Source organism: Sapajus apella, unplaced genomic scaffold (genome assembly GCF_009761245.1).
Source record: "Sapajus apella isolate SASKATOON/1434 unplaced genomic scaffold, GSC_monkey_1.0 scaffold36, whole genome shotgun sequence".
Taxonomy (NCBI): Eukaryota; Metazoa; Chordata; class Mammalia; order Primates; family Cebidae; genus Sapajus; species Sapajus apella.
In genome coordinates this window covers 23,144,172-23,166,888 of record NW_022436976.1, presented here as the reverse complement: position 1 = coordinate 23,166,888, position 22,717 = coordinate 23,144,172, and the positions used below count along the sequence as shown (strand labels likewise).

Here is a 22,717-nt window from a genome sequence, read left to right as displayed (position 1 = left end):
TTGAATCCCTGAGATCTTAGAAGTTACTCAATCCAAAGTTAACATTTGTTGAGTCCTTACCTATGGTATAGTATCTCATTTAAACAACCAAACCTTCTGAGATAGGTACTTTTCCATTTTACAGATAAGGAATCTTACATTTAGAAATGTTTAGCAGTGTTCACAAAGGGCACAACTAATAAATGGTGGTACATCAACCTATGTTCCAGACAGTTGAGTATCTAATCTTTATTTCAGGTTATAGTGAGCTAATGACTTTTCCTGGAAGTATTTTCAATTTTCAGACAGACCCTTATTGTTAAAAAATCTCTTCTTATAGTGAGTTGAAATCAGGCTGTATGTGACTTTTACTCTGTAGTCTTACATAGTAAGAAAATAGGTTTGCTTCCCCTTCTAGGACAATTCTCATTTTCTTCAGTGGTACAGTTTCCCATGCCCATCACTATTTTGGAAAAGGTCTTTTTGAAATCATTTTAGTGTTCCAGGCTTATGTTCACCTAGAGGTCCTTCTTCTAGTTCTGTGTTTTCCACTTGAAATCTGAAGGACTTTAAAAATTTCATAGGTCTTTTTTTACTTCTGGGATCTAATGATAGAAACTCTGACTTCATTTAAAATCTTCAGCAGCTTATAGTTTAGTTGGGGAGACGTGAAATGGACGTTAAAGATAAATGACTCTACAATAATGTATTTGATAAATGCCAGGAGACTAATATTATGATAGTGCAATAATGATAAAGCCAATACATTAGATGCCAGGCAATCTTCTAAGTACTTTACATGTATTAGCTGATTTAATCTACACAACAACTCTGTGAGATAGGTACTGTCATTACTGACATTTGACAGTTTATAATCCTTACCTGACAAAGGTATAGGACTTTGGAGAAGGGAATAATCACTGTAGAGTAAGATAGTTGTTAGTGGATCTTGGGCTGAAACTTTAAGGACTGATAGAATTTGGTACAGACAAGAAGCATGAAGGATGACTAGACGATAGAAACATCCTAAGCCGAACCACAAAGGTCAAATGTTGTGGGAAATCTGTGATAGGATGTTTATGAGCTTAAGGGAACAGTGAAACCTAAATCGTGTGTTAATTTGGCTTATAGGGCCTGAGTGATCTGCCTCTTGTATACCACCCTTACTGTTTTCCTCTATCTGCAAGCCACACTGGCTTGCTTTCTGTTCTTCGCTCATGCAAAGTATGCTGGCATCCTTGGGCCTTTGCACTCACTGATTTTTCTGCCTAGAGTGCTCTTCTCCCAGAGCTTTTAGGTCTGGCTCCTCATTGTCATTCACAGGGGTTCTCAACCCCTGTGACTGGTACCCGTCTGTGGCCTTTAGGAGCCAGGCCACACGCGGAAGGTGAGCAGTGGGTTAGCGAGTGAAGCTCCCTCTGTATTTACAGCCACTCCCCATCACTGGCATTACCACCTGAGCTCTGCCCCCTGTCAGATCAGCAGTGGCATTAGTGTCTCATAGGAGCATGAACCCTGTTATGAGCTACATGTGCAAGGGATCTAGGTTTCATGCTCCTTATGAGAATCTAATGCTTGATGATCTGTTGCTGTCTCCCATCACCCCCAGATGGGACAGTCTAGTTGCAGGAAAACAAGCTCAGGGCTCCCACTGATTCTACGTTATGGTGAGACATATAACTATTTCATTAAATATTGCAATGTAATAATATAAATTAAGTACACAATAAACGTAATGCACTTGAATCATCCTGAATCCATCCCATCCCCCAATCTGTGGAGAAATTGTCTTCCATGAAATCGGTCCCTTGTACCTGAAAGGTTGGGGAGTGCTGGTTATTCAGGTTGCAGCTTGGCCTTTTCTGACCACACGTCCTAAAGAAACCTTCCAGTCCTTCCTTAGCACGTGAGCCTGTTTTATTTTTATTGTGGTTGTCATGTCTGAATGGTGTACAAACACCATTGGTTGTCGGTTCAATACTTATCCCTGTTTCTTTTTTGCTAAAGAATCCTGGTTTTGTTTGCAGTGACAGTACCCACCAAATACTCATTTTGCTAGTCTCCTATTTATTTAGAAAGTTTGGTGTAAGTGAAATGTAAGTGGGCGTGTGCTGGAAGTTTCTGGGAACACTTTTGCTCTCCTGCTGTCATGGGATATAGATGCACTGCCGTCACTCCTCTTGCATCCATCTGCCCCGCCCTGAATTTAAACTAAAAACTTGGGGTTTCAACAGTCCTATTTCATTCAGAGAGAAAGGCCAAGAGAATTACAGAAGCTGTTCATCTGACATTGATTAATCAAAGCTAGCAATGTCAGACTGGTGAAAACAGTTCGGATTATTTGAAATCATTGTTAGTTGTTGTTCTCTATTTTTTGTTTCTTTGTCACTTGCAACAAAATCATTCCTAACTAATGTAAATGATGTTGCTATTGATAGAAATGGACAAGTCTGGAAGAGAGGTGCTTTTGGGAGGAAGAAATGGAAATTTTATTTTGGAATGATCAATTTAAGTTGATGTAGTAGTATGCTTCCACTGACTACTGTTGGAGGTGGTAGTAGTTACATCAGAACCAAACTGCCTCTGCTCAGATCCTGACTGTGTCAGTTACTAGTTGTGTGACCTTATAATACGAGTCACCTACTCCCTCAGTATTTCAGTTCTCCCATCTGCAAAAACATGGATGACAATAAGGCCTAGCACAGAAATCGTTGAGACTGATAGTAGATAATATTAAGGAAGAGAATATAGAAGAAGTGAATGTAGAGAAAAGATAAAGGAATGATTGATTTTTGTCTGCATTTTGGGATGCAGAACTAAGTAGAGTCAATGACGGAGGAGAGAGAAGAAATTGTTCAGAAAATAGAAGGAGAAACAGGAAAGCAAAATGTCGCAGAAATCAGGGAAATGGTATTTTAAGAAAGAAATACTCAGCAGTGTTGATTGCAGTAGAAATAAGATAATGGGAACTAATAGCAGGCCTTTTTATTTGAGGGCTAGAAGAAAATGCTTTTTAAGAGAGTTTTTAAGTACAGTGAGGGATAAAAGTTGGTTTACAGGGATTTAAGATTACATAGTGAGGAAATAGGATAGTTAACATCATTTGCACACTGAGCTTAGTTCAACTATATGAGCTCTTGTAATAAAAAACAGGAATACATTTTTCCATGTATACTCTTTATTATATACAGTCATACATTGCTTAATGATGGGGATACATTCTGAGAAATGTGTTGCTAGGTGATTTCGTTGTTATGCAAACATAATTGAATACACTTGCACAAACCTGGAATGGTGTAGCCTACTACACACCTAGGCTGTGTGGACAGGTTGAGTATCCCTAATCTGAAAATTTGAAATCTGAAATGATTCAAAATTCAAAACATTTTGAGTGCTGACATGACACTGAAAGGAAATGCTGTTTGGAACATTTGGGATTTCAGATTTTGGATTTTTGGATTTTCAGCTTAAAATGGAAAGAAACACTTCTGGTCCTAAGCATTTCAAGTAAGGAATATTCAACCTGTATAACCTGTTGCTCCTAGGCTACAAACCTGTACAGCATGTTACTGTACTGAATACTATAGGCAGCTGTAACAGTGGTAAGTGTTTGTGTCTCTAAACGTATCTAGACATAGAAAAGATATTATAAAAAGATGGTATGAAGAATAAAACATGGTGTACCTGTGTAGGGAATTTACCATGAATGGCACCTGCAGGACTGGAGGTTGCTCTGGGTGAATCAGTGAGTCTATCGTGAGTGAATGTGAAGGCCTAGGACGCTACTGTGCACTACGGTAGACTTTATAAACACTGTACACTTAGGCTACACTCAATTTATAAGAAAATATATTTCTTCAATAACAAATTAATCTTATCTTACTGTAACTTTTTTTTTTTTTTTGAGACGGAGTCTTGCTCTGTTACCCAGGCTGGAGTGCAGTGGCGCAATCTTGGCTCACTGCAACCTCCTCCTCCCGGGTTCAAGCGATTCTACTTTAGCCTCCCCAGTAGCTGGGACTACAGGTGCGTGCCACCAGGACTGGCTAATTTTTTGTATTTTTAGTAGAGACTGGGCTTCACCATGTTAGCCAGGATGGTCTCGATCTCCTGACCTCGTGATCCGCCTGCCTTGGCCTCCTAAAGTGCTGGGATTATAGGCATGAGCCACTGCGCCCAGTCGTTAACTTTTTAACTTTATAAACTTTTAAATTATTTTTAGCTTTTTGACTGTTTTATAAGCCCTTAGCTTAAAACACAAACATATTGTAAAGCTCTACAAAGATTATTTTCTTTCTATCCTTATTCTATAAGATTTTTTTTCTATTTTTAAACGTTTTAATTTTTTTCCTTTTTAAGCTTTTTGGTTAAAAATGAAGACACAAACATACACATTAGTTTAGGCCTACCTAGGGTCAGGATCATCAATACTACTGTATTCTACCCCCACATCTTGTCCCACTGGAAGGTCTTCAGGGACAGTAACACACTTGGAGCCATCATTTCCTACAATAACAGTGCCGTCGTCTGCAGTGCCTCTTAGAGCACCTGCCTGAGGCTGTTTTACAGGTCATTTCTTTTTTTGGTAAGTAAAATGAGTACACTATAAAATAATAGTGTTGTACAGTAGATACTTAATAAGTCATTTATTATCAAATATGTACTGTACATAATTTTATCTGCCAGACAATCAGTTTGTTTACACCAGCATCATTATAAACTTGGAAATGATGCATTGTGGAATGACATTATGACAGCTGTGGCAACGCTAGGCGATAGGAATTTTTCAGCTCCATTATTATCTTATAGGACCACTATTGTATGCGGTCCTTTGTTGATTGAATGTTATTTTGTGGCACATGACTGTATTATTTGCATTACTATGTATTTTACATTTATACATATTACTGAACAGGGTTGCGTACACAAGATTATACATATCACCCTTTAAACAATTCTGTTATAGGTGATTTTTGACAATGCTTGATTTTGCAGCGTGGGCTGACCTTAGAACTTAACCCCGACATTGGATGTAGCTCTAGTGTGGTGAATATATGCCGTATAGGTATAGACTGCTCTGTACTGGGTATAATTCTACATATATGGTGGCAGGGACTAGTGGAAAAGGTTTTCGCTTGAGGAGAAGAGGTCATCTCCTGGTTCTATTTCTGTCCTACCAAGTACTAACTTTATTGTGGTATAAATTGCTTAACTTCTGTCCTCCAGCTTTTGCCTTTGTAAATTCTGAAACCTGTCAACTCAGTCCATAGGAAAGGTGCGATAAAATATTTGATCTTTGGAAATCTATGATTTGCTTTTTAGATAATAAAGCAGCTTCAGTTGAGCTTTAGCTGTGTTATTACAATAGAACAGAGTTTAGAATTGCCTGTTCTAAAGTTGTTGAGCAAACCACTGAATTCCCTTTAAAAAACAACTATGAGATGGTTAATTCAGTTGTCTTAAAATTTTTAAAAATAATAGTTTTCTCCTACTACATAATAGAAGAATTACATGTTAGAAAGTTTGAAAAATAGGCTGGTTGTGGTGGCTCATGCCTGTAATCCCAACACTTTGGGAGGCAGAGGTGGGCTGATCACTTGAACTCAGTAGTTTGAGATCAGCCTGGGCAACATAGTGAGACCCCATATGCATAAAAAATACAAAAATTAGCCAGGTGTGATAGCACATATCTGTAGTCCCAACTATTCGGGAGCCTGAAGTGGAAGGATCGTTTGAGTCCAGGAGGTTGAGGCTGCAGTGAGCCGTGATCATGCCACTGCACTCCAGCCTGGGTGACAGAGCGAGAGTCTGTTTCAAAAAATAAAGAAGCTTGGAAAATAGAAGTGTGTGTGTATATGTATGTGTACACACACACACACACACACACACACACACACATACACATCACTATTTCATTCAGAGATAACTTAATATTTTGTTATATTTCCTTTCAGTCTTTTCAAAATACATATTTGAAATTATTTTAACATAATTGAAACTAAATTTTATAGCTTTATGTCTTGTTTTTTCTTTTAGGATTACATAATAAACATTTTTCTAAGTTGTTAAATAATTTAGATTGACTTGTATTTTGTATAATATCTCCATGTCACACGGATGGCTTAAATTGGATTTTTAAATTTAGATTTTATATCATCCATTATGGAAGGACTTTTAAGGTTTTGACAATGTAGCCATTCTTGTAATATAAAAAAGAACCCTAAACTTTTCACGTTTTAATGTTATCAGAATAAAATTATCACTAAAGCTGCTATTACAAACATCCATGTGCAGGATTTTATGTGGACATAAATTTTCAACTCATTTGGGTAAATTTTTAATACATTATTAATTTGATAATCTTTAAAAATATTTTAAAGAAACTCAGGAAAGTTTGGAAAATAATTCTCCAAGCCTGAATCAATAAATGTTGTGCAATAAATGTTGAGACCTTATATTGCAAGAAGATTTGCAAAAAGTAGTTGCTGGTTTTTTTTTTCTTTTTGAGACGGAGTCTCACTCTGTTGCCAGGCTGGAGTGCAGTGGTGCAATCTCGGTTCACTGCAGCCTCCGCCTCTCGAGTTCAAGTGATTCTCCTGGCTAATAATCCTGAGTAGCTGGGATTACAGGTGTGTGCCACCACGCCCAGCTAATTTTTGTATTTTTTAGTAGAAACGGGGTTTCACCATGTTGGCCAAGATGGTTTTGATCTCTTGACCTCATGATTCACCCACCTCAGCCTCCCAAAGTGCTGGAATTCCAGATATGAGCCACTGCGCCCTGCCTGCATTTTTAAATTAAAGTGTAGTGATTTCCTTACTGCCATTTTTTTCCACCTGGGGCACAGATTTGAATCTTAACTTTGATGAGCAACTCAGTCCTATACTAATAAACCCGAATAACTTCTTTTTTTGTTGTTGTTGTTGGTGGGCCCCAGGACCCTCACCCTTCTTTCTTAATCTTGAAAGAAAGGATAAAGAGATGATAATGTTAACTCTGCTGTGTGGATCTGAAAATGATGTGTGGATACCTGCCCGTTAGATACTGGACTTTTACAAGTGACATTAAATGAATATTAAAATGACAACAATTTTTGGACTATATTCCAGCTATTGGCTGGAGGTGAAAGATGATTAATCAGATGCCAGTACTCTCTGCCTCTTGTTTTTCATTTTACACATTTTTGCTCTTCTCTCTTCCTTTTTTTGTATGATATAAATAAAATAAATTTCAGCAATGTGTAAATAAGCACAGTATGAACTGTAGGATCTTGTGTGTTAATACTTGCTTGTTTTTGAATGGTTCACTTTCATTCAATTAAAAATATATTTTATATAGCTGTCTCATTGAAATATTTTTAATTTTGTATCATCTGCTAGGCCTACCTATCTGGCCATGTTTCAAGAGAATCTAGAAATATAAGAATTTGATGATCCTTCAGTTGAATGTTGACATTTGGGATAAGATAGTTTTACCTCTGAAATTATCTTTTAAAACAAATTACATTTAATTGACAGTGATTATGTTGTATATAAATAATTGTATTCTTTTTAGCATTCTCTGAAAATTGCATAGTAACTTTTGGAATCCCTGTGGTCCTGATTACCTACTGAAAATTTATTTTTGTTAAAAAATCCTTTATTCAAGATGTTTAAATCAGTTTTTAATGAAAATCATTTAAAATTTTTAATAGAACTTGTTTAACAGAAAGATTTAAAATTGTTTATATTATAGTTGTGAATCCAAATTGATGAGCTGTAAAGGTTGTGGGTATCCTCACAAAATTCTAGGTATTGCTTTTTTTGTATATAATGCAACTTTAGAAGGTAATGTATAAAATGTGGATTATTACGGTGTGATAAAACTGTTTTTCATGTTGACTAGATTATTGTAGAAATCATTTATTTAAAATATGTTTAAAAATAGAATCTTTGAAAAAACCCAAGTTATTTTTTAAAAATAACTTCGTATTATTGCTTTAGATCTTCTTAATTCTCTGAGGTGGAGAAATTGGATTTCTTTTCCTCTGTTTTTATACACTTGATCTTAGCCAAAAGGCCAAGCAGTGATTGCCCTGTTTTATAGATGTTACTCAGGTAGAGTGACTTGCCCAAGGTCACATCAAGGTAAGCTATAGAACAGAGGTTAGAATGGACCTTCTGGTTTAGTGCTTAGATTACCAAACACTCTTTTACAATATTTTACCATAATCAGTGGTACCATCTTGTTTCTTTGTCTGTTACTACTTAAAGAATATAAATTACAACTTAACTCTCTAGTATTTCTTCAAACTAATGTGATCAGAAAATGTTGGGGAACTAGGAGGTGAGAGTGAGCATATACTTAATTTTTGATGATTTAGTCCTAATGAAGAAGCATACATTTACCTATAAATAAACAATGCAATGCTAATCATTTTTTGTCTTTTAGCCAGAACAGGTAAAGGAATAGCACTGGGTGAATGTAAATGAAAGAAGCTAACAGGAGAGGTTCAGGGCTCAAACATTAGATTTGTTGTGTGGTCTTAGTGTGCACTATTGCATCCAATAAGGGATTCTTCTATACTTTCTGTTACAGATGCTGAAATTTTCTTCTAAGGAGAAATATCCCTTATTTACTTTTGTAAATGGTCATTCCAGAGACTATGATTTCACATCGACTACAACCAATGAAGAAGACCTTTTTTCAGAGGATGAAAAGAAACAATTAAAAAGATTTAGCACAGAAGAGTTTGTCTTGCTTTAAAGACATTTGTGCTTGATGAGAACAATTCCGTTGAAAGGGGAAAGTATATTCGAAACGTTTATTTTCACAAATATCTCAATTTTATATGTTCTTTAAAAAAAGAACATTTGAAAATATAAAATTTTAAAGATATTTTTCTAAAAGAGAAACGATTTAATGAATCTTTCTTTCTAATAAATAAATTGAGTGATTCTGGTTGCATTCCTATTTCCCTAATGTCTACTAATGATAACTCTATCTTAACTGTAAGCCTTTTAGTCTTCTAAGTCTTCTACCTGAGCCCATTGTTCTCATGGAGGTTTTGTGATACTAATCCTCCCCTAAAGACTGGGATCACCAAATAGTTTCAAAATTCTCAGTTTGTACTAATGATCAGAAGATCAGAGAAGGAAACTTTAATGCTGTCTAGCTGCCTGCTATGAATACAATCAGATAATACTTTTGCATATGTCTTGATAATTAAATAGTATTTGTTAACTGTGATATGCACTTACATAAGCAGAATTATGAGTTAAAGGAATACTTAGCAATATGGTTTTATAATGGCTCCTCATTATGCTTGCTGTTGAACCTTTGATGAGGAGTGAATATTGGATTTCCCCCACAAACTTAAAGGTTATGTTATTAATACTATTATAACTGCATCCAATCAAGTCAGATAAAGGTAACTATAAAATAGTAGTATTGTTCGTTTCCTATCTCAAGGGTGAAATTTTATGGAAACTCAACTTATACAGTTTTTAAATCTAAAGTACCAAGAAAGATGTCACTAGATTCTCTTATATGTGGTTTTTGTTATTTGTATAAAGCAGTGTAGTGGTGTTTAGAAGCTGAGGCCACCTGTAAGACAAATCTGCCTTACGTGTATTATGTGTTACTTAAAGGCAAATTTGTGATCTAAAAGTACAAGAGTGATAATGGAGGTAGGATTATGAAATACATAATAAAGATGTGAGAGATAAAATGCTTGTTTTGGTTTTAATGTTGGGATTATTTTAATCCTTTCATTTGAAAAATCAGTGTCTCAAATGAATTCTGTTTATTTATAATAAATGCATATAATATTGCTCTGAAAGCAAAATACTAATTTTTTTAAATGGAGCTTTTATGTTTCAGTGTAGAAACATGACTTATAAAGACATAAAATTGTGTATCATCTGAAGTCATTGATCTCTTCCATCAGAATGCCTATTTGTTTAGAGCCGCATGCAAAGCTGAAAGAGAGGGTGGGCAGATTGCTTTATATGCCTGATAAGAAAAATCAGGTTTGACATTTCTCAGTGAGGATGACTTACTGAATTCAAATAGCCTGAAATCTAAAAATTTTCTTCAGTCTGCATACAGTTAGGACAAATTAAGTACAATACTAATTTTCCTAGAATGTCAAAGCAATATAGGAACAAGAAGCCAGTGGGTATACCACATTTTATACACTGCAGTCCTTTGATCTAAGCTGTTGGAATTTACTGTTCCTACATAGCTGCATTATTCACAGGATTCTACAGTAAACACATCAAATGAGAGCACCCATACACCTTCAAGTGGATCTGAATCGGTTGTAAATGTTCTTGCAAGAACTAATATAAAAGCTTAAGAGTTACAGAATAGCACAGTTACTTCCTCAACATATTTAGCGATCATTTTAGGTAGATTTTTGGAATGAGACAAAATTACACCGGGGCAAAATTAATGTCAGAGGAGGCAGAAACTTCCTTTACGTTGAATTGTATGGAAAAAACTTAGTATATTTTACAGACAAATCTTATAATACAGTCATCCTCATGACTAGGAATAAATGTTTGGAATCAGAAATTGTTAGCATAATATGCACACATAAAACTATTGACTAACATGTGAGTGAATGAATGCATGCATGATAATTGAGAGAGGGTCAATTTATCTCGCCTGCTAATTCACCTTCAGCCAAAGACCAGCCAAGAGTTACGCTAATCTTTTATTGTGAAGGCAGCAACAAGAGTATATCATTAGATTTAGAATAAATGTATTATATATTCTGGTTTCAGACTTTGTTGTGAAAACAGATTTCATTTCAAGTTCTGACAGCTAGTAAACTCAGTCAATAAAGCTTATGGGTGATCTCTTTCAGCCTGGAATAAAGGAAAGTCAAAAAGGACAAGGTTCTAAGATGAGTGTTCTGTTAGAATTATGGTAGGAGAATCCTCCATTTGCACATCAATATTAAGATCCTGGATTTTACCATTAACATTTCAGAAATGAATTTTTAAAATTCTTGATGTGACTTTTTGATGGCGAAGGTTTCTTTTCTCTTTTCTTCATAAGATTTGACACTTTGAATCCCCTTTTGTCAATGTGTTAACCACCAGCAGGCAATTGTAAGAGTCATAATTTGCTGAATGAGTGAATGAAAAGATCCTTTGCGGTGTTAAGTATATCCAGAAGTATTCCTTGAGGTATTCATATTTCTGTTTTTACATTAAACCAACCTCATTAAATCTGTATTAGTGAGAAGACAACTTCAGATGATTAAAAATTTAGGTTACTTTTGTGTTCTGTTAACATCAGTATTTAACATTGTCCAAGGGCAAACATATCTAAATATGTGTGTTAATTGCATCAGTTTTTTGAAGAATTAACAGCAAAAATGACTTAGCTATATAATCGATCTAATTTTATATAAGAATCTCTATTTTTTAGAGATCTCTAGTTCCCTTTTATTATTCAATATTAGGAAGCACTTTATTCTTTTTTTTTTCTCTTCAGTTTCTACTAGGAAGAAGTTTCATTTTCATGGTTTGTCACAGATCACCTTTAATAGCTTGCATTTGACATTGTCTTTTCGACTATATGTTCTTACATAATCACGAAAAGCTATAAAGGATTTTCTAAAGTCAAGAAACAGGAGGAAGGACAGATAATGACAACTTAAAAATATGAAATCACTACATGAATTGTTACTTGAACAGTTATAAGAAGGAAACAGGATTTAAAATCATGGTGAAATAGGAGCAAGATATTCAGAATATATGATAGAGGCAATTCTTGGAAAGGATAAGGGATGATTTTCTATAAAAAGAAGAGTAAATGTCTTCCCCCAAAAATCTTTAGGCGAGTAAATATTTATTATGTGATATTTATCATAACCTCTGTATTGTCAGTCAACCACCATTCAATAGTGTTATTCATTTGAGCCTTCATACAGAGTACTCAAATACAGAACTGACAAGGTGAAACATCAGGCCAGGAAAATTGGAAACATCCTATTGATTCTAAAATATAAATTTTATACCATTTTATAGTTTGAATCTTAAGTCAGTTTTAAAATCTTAAGCATTTTTGTGTGGCTTTCATGGTTATTTAAAGACTTTTTCCTTGCCTATAAACTTTGAAAAATATTGTATTTAGAGTTGGTATTGCAGACACATTTTTGAGTTAGCATTTTCCTCTCCTTTCCTTTTTACAGTCCTTCTCGATGTTATTGGTGGCAAGCAATGGCCCAAAACATTCACAACTACAGTTATAAAATTTCACTTATTCTCTCACAATGATAAGAAAAATATGCTAAATGTGGAGAATACATGTTATTAGAAGGGAAGATTACTCTTTTGCTATGCTATGCTCTCTCTAGCCAGTTCTTCCATAAATGAAACAGTCTTCCAAAATTGTCATCCAAGAGTGAATGATAAAAAAGTGTTCTTCTCAGAATTATCTTTCATTTATATTATTTAAAACTTATAAATACAATACATATTTATTTTTATACTATGATAATATACATAAAAATAGAGAATTCAGGCCGGGTGCGGTGGCTCAAGCCTGTAATCCCAGCACTTTGGGAGGCTGAGGCGGGTGGATCACAAGGTCAAGAGATCCAGACCATCCTGGTCAACATGGTGAAACCCCGTCTCTACTAAAAATACAAAACATTAGCTGGGCATGGTGGTGCGTGCCTGTAATCCCAGCTACTCAGGAGGCTGAGGCAGGAGAATTGCCTGAACCCAGGAGGCGGAGGTTGCGGTGAGCCGAGATCGCGCCTTTGCACTCCAGCCTGGGTAACAAGAGCGAAACGCCGTCTCAAAAAAAAAAAAAAAAAAAAAAATAGAGAATTCAAGGGTTTTATAAGAAGTTGTTTTATAAGCAGGAAAGGTAAACAAAAGAAAGTTGAAATCCGATAGAAGTTATAACAAAAGGATGAGAGAATGACAGCAAGTTTTGAGTGTGTCTAGGCAAATACACCATAGCAAACTGACACAGATAAAAATACGTGAATTAAAAAGTGTGGGCTGGGATGATTTCAGATTAAATGTAGGCAGTAGAAGAATGTAAATACTGATAAGAGACAGTGGATATGGGCTACCATGTTGCAGAACTCCACGGAGCACTATTTTTAGTATATGTTATATGAATGGTGCTTCCTGGAATTGTACAATGTAGCATTTCAGTTCCTAATATTTATACTGCTTGCTATTTATGCCACACCGTTCAGTTTACTTGTATTGAAATATAGCTAATGAATTTAAGATGGGAATTAGATCTGGGATTAATGAGACAACATGAGTTCTGGGACTTACATGATTGCATAATGGAACAGGTCAGGAGAGTTCATGCTCAACTGTCTGGTTATTGAAATTATTTCTAAAATACTTTAAATATATATCATATGGAAGTGATCAACCCATACTTACATGATATTCCAATATATTACTTTCATTTTTCTATATTCCCTTCTACCTTAGGTTCATATTCTTGTTACTCTTTAAGCATGTTCAATAGGTTGAATTTTTATTCCTATTTTTATAACTATTCTATTAATGAAGACAGCCACCACTTACTCAGTCTTTTGTATTTGGATCTGTGTACTGACTTATGCCTCTGGCTTGCATGTTGGTCTTTCCTGTGACTTGTGATTGTCTCCTAGACCTGACTTCCTATGCTTGGCCAGTTTTATGGCCACTAGACCATGTCTATACCTGGAGAGACACTCTTGGTTTTGTATGTAATATGTTCCCATAAACACTTGAGAATATGAAGGAACTGAACAATAAATGTTTTAAAACAATGTTTTAAGGAAGATTCTTACCCAGAGAGTTAAAAATATTATTAAAATATTTAAAACAAAATTATTTTTAATCATACAGGCTTTACATAGTCTTGATGATACACTTCTAGTATCTCACTGATGTTCTTTATTTTTGTTCTTTTGTAGTAGAACATACAATTGACTGACTTAAAGTTGACTTATAGTAGAATGTACGGTTGACTGAGCATTTCATTGAGGCTAATGATTATTTCTATCTTTATATTTATTAAATTTATGAGGTCTACATTTCTTAACACTAGTTTTAGCACTGTGATTTTCTGTTTTCCTGCAAAATAAGAGGGAATGAAATATAAAATCCAACAATTATCTAATCTGCTATACAAAGATTGTGATATTAACTGGTAGGCAGCATCAGCTCAGAGCTCAAAGTGCATCTTTGTCAAAAAGTCCAAATTTTATAATGTTTAAGATGGTTCAGAGTGTCATATATGTCTAATGTCTCCATAGGTCTGTTTTCTGTCTTTTTGTTATAGCCATTCTACTGAGTGTGTGAAGTGATACCTTGTGGTTTTCTTTTTTAGATAATAGTTTTATTGAGATGTAATTCACATGTTAGACACTTCACCCTTTTAAAGTAAAATAACTTTAAAAACCACAATTTAGTGGTTTTTAATATATTCACAGAGTTGTGCAATGATCATCATTACCAATTTCCAGAGCATTTTAATTACCCTAAAAAGAAACCCTGTACCCACTCTCGCTTTCTATTTCCACCCTTCTTTTTTCCACCGCCAGCTCTAGCAACCACTAATCTACTTTCTGCCTGTACGGATTTGCCTAATCTGGACGTTTCATCTAAATGGAATAATACACTATATGGCCTTTTGTGTCTGACTCCTTCAAGTTGCCATAATTTTTTTCAAGGTTCTTCCATATTGTTGCATGTATTTGTTAGCACTTCATTACTTTTTTATGACAATAATATTCTGAGATAGGTATACCACATTTTCTTTATTCATCAATGGATGGACATTTCGGTTTTTTTCTACCTTTCAGCTGCTATGAATAATGCTGTTCAGAACATTCATGTACATGATTTTGTGTGGGTGTACATTTTCATTTCTAATGGATATTTGCCTAGCAGTAGAGTTGCTGGTCATATTGATAACTATGTTTAGCTATTTGAGGAACTCCTAAACTGTTTCCCAAAATGGTTCACCATTTTATACTCCTAGCAGCAATGTATGAGGGTTCTGGCTTTTCAGCTTTCTCCCTAATCCTTGTTATTGTCTACCTTTTTTTTTCCAGTCAACCAAAAGGACACTTTATTGAGGCTCCAGGACCATGGGGCCTAGGCAGGAGGCTGCCCTTCAAGGAAGGAAGAGGCTTATTTGACCTTCTTCTTGGGGCACAGGTTGTTGGTGTGGCCACACTTCTTGCGGCAGTTGACAGAACGGGGGTGCAGGCAAGCACAGCACTTGGCAGCAGATCATCTTGTCTCAGTTGTATTTCTGGGCGAACTGGCAGAGGGAAGGCTCAATAATGCCACCTCGCAGGTGCAGCACCAGGTGCAGGGTGGACTCTTTCTGGATGTCGTAGTCAGAGAGAGTGCGGCTAGGCTCCAGCTGTTTGCCAGCAAATATCAGACGCTGCTGGTCAGGTTGGATACCCTCCTCTTGAATTTTGGCTTTGACATTCTCAGTGGTGTCATTGGACTCGACCTAAAGAGTGATGGTCTTGCCCATGAGGGTTTTCACAAAGATCTGCATCTCTGCGTCTGCAACTTGTCTACCTTTTACTTTAAACCAGCAAAGTATGTGTGAAGTGGTATCTTATTGTGGTTTTGATTTTCATTTTCCTAATGACTAATAATGTTGAGTATCTTTCCATATTCTTATTGACCACTTTTATAGCTATCTTTACTCATTTTAAAATTGGGTTATTTATATTTATATATTGAGTTGTAGGAGTTATTTCCATATTCACGATACAAGTACTTTATCAGATATATGATTTACAAGCATTTTCTCTTGTTCTGTAGGTTGTCTTTTTACCTTTTTTTTTTTTGAGGCAGAGTCTCACTCTTGCCCAGGCTAGAGTGCAGTGGCATCATCTCAGCTCACTGTGACCTTCACCTCCTGGGTTCAAGTGATTCTCATGCCTCAGCCTCCCACGTAGCATCATTACAGGTGTGCACCACCATGCCGGCTGACTTTTGTAGTAAGATGGGGTTTCGCCATGTTGGTCAGGCTGGTCTCGAACTTCTGGCCTCAAGTGATCTGTCCACTTCGGCCTCCCCAAATGCTGGGGTTACAGGTGTGAGCCACCATGCCCAGCCATCTTTTCACTTTGTTGATGGTATCCTATGAACTACTGAAAGTTTTAATTTTGATAAAGTCTAATTTGTGTTTTTTCAATTCCTTGCACTTTTGGTGTCATATTTGAGAAACCATTGATTAATTCAAGGTCATGAAGATCTATATCTGAATTTTATAGTTTTGGCTCTTACATTTATGTTATTTTATTTTATTTTATTTTTTGAGACAGAGTCTCGCTCTGTTGCCCAGGCTGGAATGCAGTAGCGTGATCTCAACTCACTGCAACCTCTACCTCCCAGGGTCAAGTGATTCTCCTGCCTCAGCCTCCTGAGTAGCTGGGATTACAGGCATGCACCACCATGCCTGGCTAATGTTTTTATTTTGAGACAGAGTTTTGCTCTTGTTGCCTAGGCTGGAGTACAATGGCATGATCTCATCTCACTGCAACCTCTGCCTCCCAGGTTCAAGCGATTCTCCCACCTCAGCCTCCCGAGTAGCTGGGATTACAGGCATGCGCTACCATGCGTGGCTAATTTGGTACTTTTAGTAGAGACAGGGTTTCTCCATGTTGGTCAGGCTGGTCTCCAACTCCCGACCTCAGGTGATCCGCTCACCTTGGCCTCCCAAAGTGCTGGGATTATAGGCATGAGCCACCACGCCTGGCCTAGGTTTTTTTTTTTTAATTCCATTTTGAGTTGATTTTTGTATATGGTCTGAGGTAGGTGTTCATATTTATTCTTTTGCATGTAATGTCCACTTGCTCAAGCACCATTTATTGAAAAGACTACTCTTTTTCCTATTAGTGTTGGCACTCTTGTTGAAAATCAATTGACCATAAATATAAGGGTTTATTTCTAGACTCTCAAATATATTCCATTTATCTAGCCTCATAACAGTATGACACTGTCTTGATTACTGTGGCTTTGTAATAAATTCTGAAATTGGGAGGTGTGAGCTCTTTAGCACTGTTCTTTTTCAACATTGCTTTGTGCATTCTAGATCCCCTGTACTATATTCGTATGACTTTTAGGATCAGCATGGCAATTTCTGCAATATTTTTTCTCATTTCTTTCAGTCTTCATTTCTCTTTTGTTTATTTGTTTAGACAGAGTTTCGCTCTATTGCCCAGGCTGGAGTGCAGTGGCACGATCTCGGCTCACTGCAACCTCTGCACCTCAGGATCAAGTGATTCTCTCACCTCAGCCTCCCAAGTAGCTGGGATTACAGGTGTGCACTACCACACCCAGCTAATTTTTGTATTTTTAGTAGAGACAGGGTTTTACCACGTTGGCCAGGCTGATCTTGAACTCCTGACCTCAAGTGAGGAGGTCCACCTGCCTCAGCCTCCCAAACTGCTGGGACTATAGGCATGAGCCACTGCACATGGCCCAGTCTTTATTTTTAAAACATAAGGTGTTATTGAAATTTTACATAGTATAAAATTGGTCCCAAATGCTGAATATAGATGTTTAGAAAGTAAAACATGCAAAATATAGTACTTAGTATTATACAATCATGTTGTATAATAGCATGACAATTATAGTAGATTACATTATACCATAGCATCATCCAGAACAAGTGCTTCAAAAGTAAGATTTTACATATTCACCCAATACTACTAGTTTGGAAAAAATTATGAATCTTTATATTTAGAGGAAAACAGATGCTTAATTTTTTTGGTCAAACTCCAGTGTTATACAATGGAGAAGACATAATGAATTGGTTAAGTTGTAGAGTCAGACTGGCTCAGCTCAAATTGTGACTTGAGCACTTACCAGCAATATGCCCTTGAGCAAGTACTTAACATCTATAAATGGGGATAACAGTAACTATTGTAGTATAGTATCAGCAGAGGGCTGTTGTGAGGATTAAGGGAGGAAACACATGTGAAATATTTATTAGAAAAATGCCTGGCACACAGTAAGTGCTCAATAAGTGTTAGCCTTTAAAAGTGTTGTCAAGATTTTATTCATGCCAGTCTTAAGATTTGAAAAGACTTTAAAATTCCTTTTTTTTTCTTTGAACTGGCATTGGAATGCAAGAATTAGGAAAAATAAAACAAAAACCCAATTCCATGCTTATATTGAATGTCTGTGAAGCACTAGAGAATACATTGAGATTTTTTTTAAAAAGTGACATTTCTATCAGGGAGCTTAGAAATTTACTTAAGGATGGGGAAAATATAAAAAAACTGTCATACATGATTGATAAAGAGAACGTTTATAGTAGAAGTTCTACAAAATAAAATGTTATTTGGTTTTAAAAGAAGACAGCTCATTAGGCAAGTCTTCCTGGAGGAGCTGGCATTTTGGATGAATTCTAAAAGTCTGATTTATATACAGGCAGCAATAAGGTAAGTATCTGAACTAATAAGAAACAACATAAAAACGGAAAGACAGGGTCCCTGGTACTGTTTTCTAAACAAAAGTGGGTTTGGAGCAGAGGCCATCCCCACAGGGCACAGTTGAGGTGCATGTGGCTGGTTTTGGTTAACCGGCTACAGAGCACTGCTGGTATTTAGTAAGGGGGTGACACTAAACATTCTGCAGATGACTGAGGGCTGTAATGGTCAGGCTGAAATGTATACTTAAGTGGATGCCTAGGAGAGACACAGGAAGAAGTGCTATGAAGGAAAAAACAAAGGTTGTAGAAATCAGAAGATCGTGGCTTAGTTTTAACACTTTAAAATATGAAGATTTAGGGCTGGGCGCGGTGGCTGAAGCCTGTAATCCCAGCACTTTGGGAGGCTGAGGTGGGTGGATCACGAGGTCAAGAGATCGAGACCATCCTGGTCAACATGGTGAAACCCCGTCTCTACTAAAAATACAAAAAATTAGCTGGGCATGGTGGTGCGTGCCTGTAATCCCAGCTACTTAGGAGGTTGAGGCAGGAGAATTGCCTGAACCCAGGAGGCGGAGGTTGCGATGAGCCGAGATCGTGCCATTGCACTCCAGCCTGGGTAACAAGAGTGAAACTCCGTCTCAAAAAAAAAAAAAAAATATGAAGATTTAAAATTGGAATGTGATTTGTCAAGCCCTATTCTTAGATTCTGTTTTACCTAGCTATAATTCTATCGATTCTATGCATATATTTAGTGAATTATGCAAATAGTGAATTTAGATGGGGCAGAGAAAGAGTAGGTCATTTAATGCAGGGGTTCTTAACCTGATGAACCCATGAACAGAATTTAGAGTTTCATGAGCTTGGGTTGGAAAACATTTACATCTTTATTTTTACTAACATCTAACTGAAATAGAGTATTTCCTTTCATTAAGAATATAGACAACAAAGTGTAACAGTGCTAGCAGTGGCTAGAACATTACCACTCATAGAAATTATAGATATTTTTACATTACAGTTAATATAGATATCTTGAAGTATTTACACTGCTTTGAAATTTTGGTAGGTTTTGCTGCTAGGATTTTTTAGTGTATTGATAGAGAAGCAGAGAAGCAAATATATTACTATAATTACAAATTAAAAAAAAATTTTTTTTTTTGAGACGGAGTTTCGTTCGTTGCCCAGGCTGGAGTGCAATGGCGCGATCTCGGCTCACCACAGCCTCCGCCTCCTGGGTTCAGGCAATTCTCCTGCCTCAGCCTCCCGAGTAGCTGGGATTACAGGCATGCGCCACCATGCCCAGCTAATTTTTTGTATTTTTAGTAGGGACGGGGTTTTACCATGTTGACCAGGATGGTCTTGATCTCCTGACCTCGTGATCCACCCGCCTCGGCCTCCCAAAGTGCTGGGATTACAGTCATGAGCCACCGTGCCTGGCTAAAAAAATTTTAATAACCATTCCATTTAGTTATGCACATTTTAATTTACATTTAAAAGTATTTTTATGAGGAGACACTAGACTTTACCAGACTCCCAAATGATGTAAAGTGAGGGAGTTTGGGAAATAGAATGGTAGAATGTTGTGAGAATGATAGAAAAAACAGAATTTCAAGGCTGAAATATGGAGTTGGAGCATGCTGAGTGAAATAGATGGTGCAAGCATCTGCAGAAGAGACTGTGAAGTGATAATCAGCATCTGGAAGTGGGAATGCAAAACTACCTGAATCAGAGGAATTTAAATGGAAGGAGAAGTCTCCTTTCTGGCTAAGTTTAGGAGAGAATTAGTACTGCCAGGAAAATGAAAGTTTGAGTCAATGTTAAGAGATAGAGGATTAACGATTACCAATGGCAACAACTGACATTTATTGGGTGCTTATGCCATTTTACAGATGAAGAAATTGAGGGTCTGATACATTAATATGCCAAGTTAGCACAGTTGGCAATCTGGAGATCTGAGATTTAAACCTCTCCTGATTCCAAAGCATCCTCCAGTTTTCCCTACATCATATTGAATTAGATGTTCCAAAAGACCAAGAGGAAGAGGCTCGAGAAAATGGCATGTGAGGACTGAGCCCGATGGGGATGAAAGCAGGGAGACTGTGGAAGGGACGTCTTTTACATAGTTTTGGAAAGAATTTTGGAAAATGGGTTAAAGAAACAGTCTGGGTGGTAGGCTGGAGGAGGTGAGGAGATGAGGTGGCCTTGACGAAAATTTGCTTATATTTCAGTGGCATTGAGAATCAAGTTCCTATCTTTTTCGGAAACTGTAACACAGATGGGAAATTTACATAAGATGCTCCTTTTCTCTCTTCTTTTGGCATAGTATTCCTGCCCACCCTCAGGTGGGGAACCTGCTCTTAGTAGTAGCTTTATGAGGCGACGTTTTGAGCCTTCTTTTCTTGGTCTGGCCTCAGACCCCAATTTTCTAGAGGCTGCAATTGAGAAAGACCCTTTTTTTTTTTACTTCTTTTTTCTGATAGAGCTCAGATGAGAGAAAGACCTTTTGTTACTGTACAATAGGGGGAAAACTCTCAGTGGTATAAAACAGACTGAGGACTTTGCAAAATATAGCAAGTTCATGTCTGCTAATATGTTGTTATTTGGCCTCTCTAGTTTAAGTAGTGATTTGTTGTTTTCAGGCTAATACAAATTCTTGTATTAATAGGATCACGGCCCTGGGTTTCTTCATCTGTCTGGGAAAAAATTACTTGTTTGATGGTAAACAAAGAACAGAAGAATTGGTTCATTGTTCTCATTTAAAAAAAAGACGGTATGAAGCAATAGTGGAATAATTTTAATTGTAACCATCTAACACTTGCCATCAGTAAGATCATTTGTGTTCTGATTTTAGGAAATGGAGTATTAAAGAGTACATAGTGCATTAGAAATGCAAAACATGACCACATGTTCTCAGGATTTTGTCAGTGTTACATGAAAGAGCACTTGTATTGGGATGCTCGGCTCTGAGGGTATTCTCTGTTCAGTGTGTATTTACAGAGATGTATGAATATTTGATTAATGAGTCATGGTCTCCGGAGAAATTTAATAACTGTATTGCTGTACAAAGCCAGGCCCTTAACTGTTAACACAGCTGCCAATAGTGTCTTTGACATTGCGGCCCTTTCTGAATCTAATATATTCTGCGGAGTAAATTCCTTGGTTAAAAGGGGATCTGTGAGAGACATTCAGTTATCTGTTTTGAACTTCACTTAATTTACAGGCTCTGATTTATAAAGATTTTTCCAGTGAAAACAAGCAGTGATAGGGAAACTTAAAAATGAATTTTTAAAAAATGATTATTTTTTCCAGAAATAAGTTGGAAAATCATTGATAAATAAAAAGCAGTTGGTTATTCTCTTCAAGATTATCTGTTGGGGATTTAGTAATAATTTTTGTCTTGTTCATCATCTAAGAAATATCCCCAAGAAGTAGAAATATAAGATATAGTTGTGATTTGGATATGTAGATCTCAGATCTATTAGAATGTCATAATCTGAATTCATTATTAAACATAATTTAGTGCTTTTTCAGCAATAATTGAAGGCTAATTTATCCTTTCTTCATTCTTTTGTTTTTAATATCTATGGAGAAATCAATTCTAACTTTCAAAGGTAGGTAGGTATTTTAGTAATGTTACTTCGGTTTAACTGCTGGAGTAACAGGGAGAAATGTCAAAAAAAGATAAATTTAGTGCAGGAGCTTTCGCTGGAAGCTGTAACTGCAGGTTAGAATTATCCATGCTATGCAGAATTTCCTGCAACACTTCTCCTTAGGGCCACAATGCATTACAGCAGACGTATAATGAAGCTGCTATAAAATCTCTGGTAATTAAGGGGGATTTGACAGTAATTGCAACAGTGAATCAACTTAATTATTACCTGCTTCAAAGAGAGCTAACCTGATGTTATAATCTAACCTTTTCTACTTTTAAAATGGGAGATTAAACAAGTGTATGTAGCATTTAAGAATTAAATCTGTTGAGATAGAATTGTATTAATATACTTCTAATATATACTTTATGCACATGTACACATCAGCTTCTCAAGAACTAGCACCCAGCTCTCTGTGATCCATTAAAGTTATTTGGTATGCTCTGGAAATTAAACCAAAGGCACATCTCTTATTCAAGTCAGCTTCTCCCTAAGCCACAAACAGACCTGGTTGTGGTTAACCTGACTTCCACAAAATAAAAAATGCTTTCTTAATATTAGCACATAAAGCAAAGAAACACCAAAATTATTATCATTGCTTACATATAGGTAGACCATCTCATAGAATCTTTTTTTTTTTTTTTTTTTTTTTTTTTTTGAGACGG

The 22,717-nt window shown here is 36.3% G+C and overlaps 1 protein-coding gene and 1 pseudogene across 12 annotated transcripts in view; one reads left to right on the top strand and one right to left on the bottom strand.

The window, feature by feature from the left end:
* The window catches only part of ATG4C (autophagy related 4C cysteine peptidase), a 193,003-nt gene that overhangs the window by 74,181 nt on the left and 96,105 nt on the right, over positions 1-22,717 (top strand). Inside the window, exon 10 of one of the 12 annotated variants that reach the window (XM_032296772.1) lies at positions 8,557-9,886. The exons of 10 other annotated variants lie outside the window; for them this stretch is intronic. In XM_032296772.1, coding sequence (XP_032152663.1) covers positions 8,557-8,724 — 168 coding nt within the window. In that variant the 3' untranslated portion in view covers positions 8,725-9,886. Of the gene's footprint in view, positions 1-8,556; positions 9,887-22,717 lie in introns of those variants that run through there. One more of the 12 variants, XM_032296783.1, reaches the window with a different exon arrangement.
* Positions 15,054-15,519, bottom strand: LOC116563927 (annotated as a pseudogene).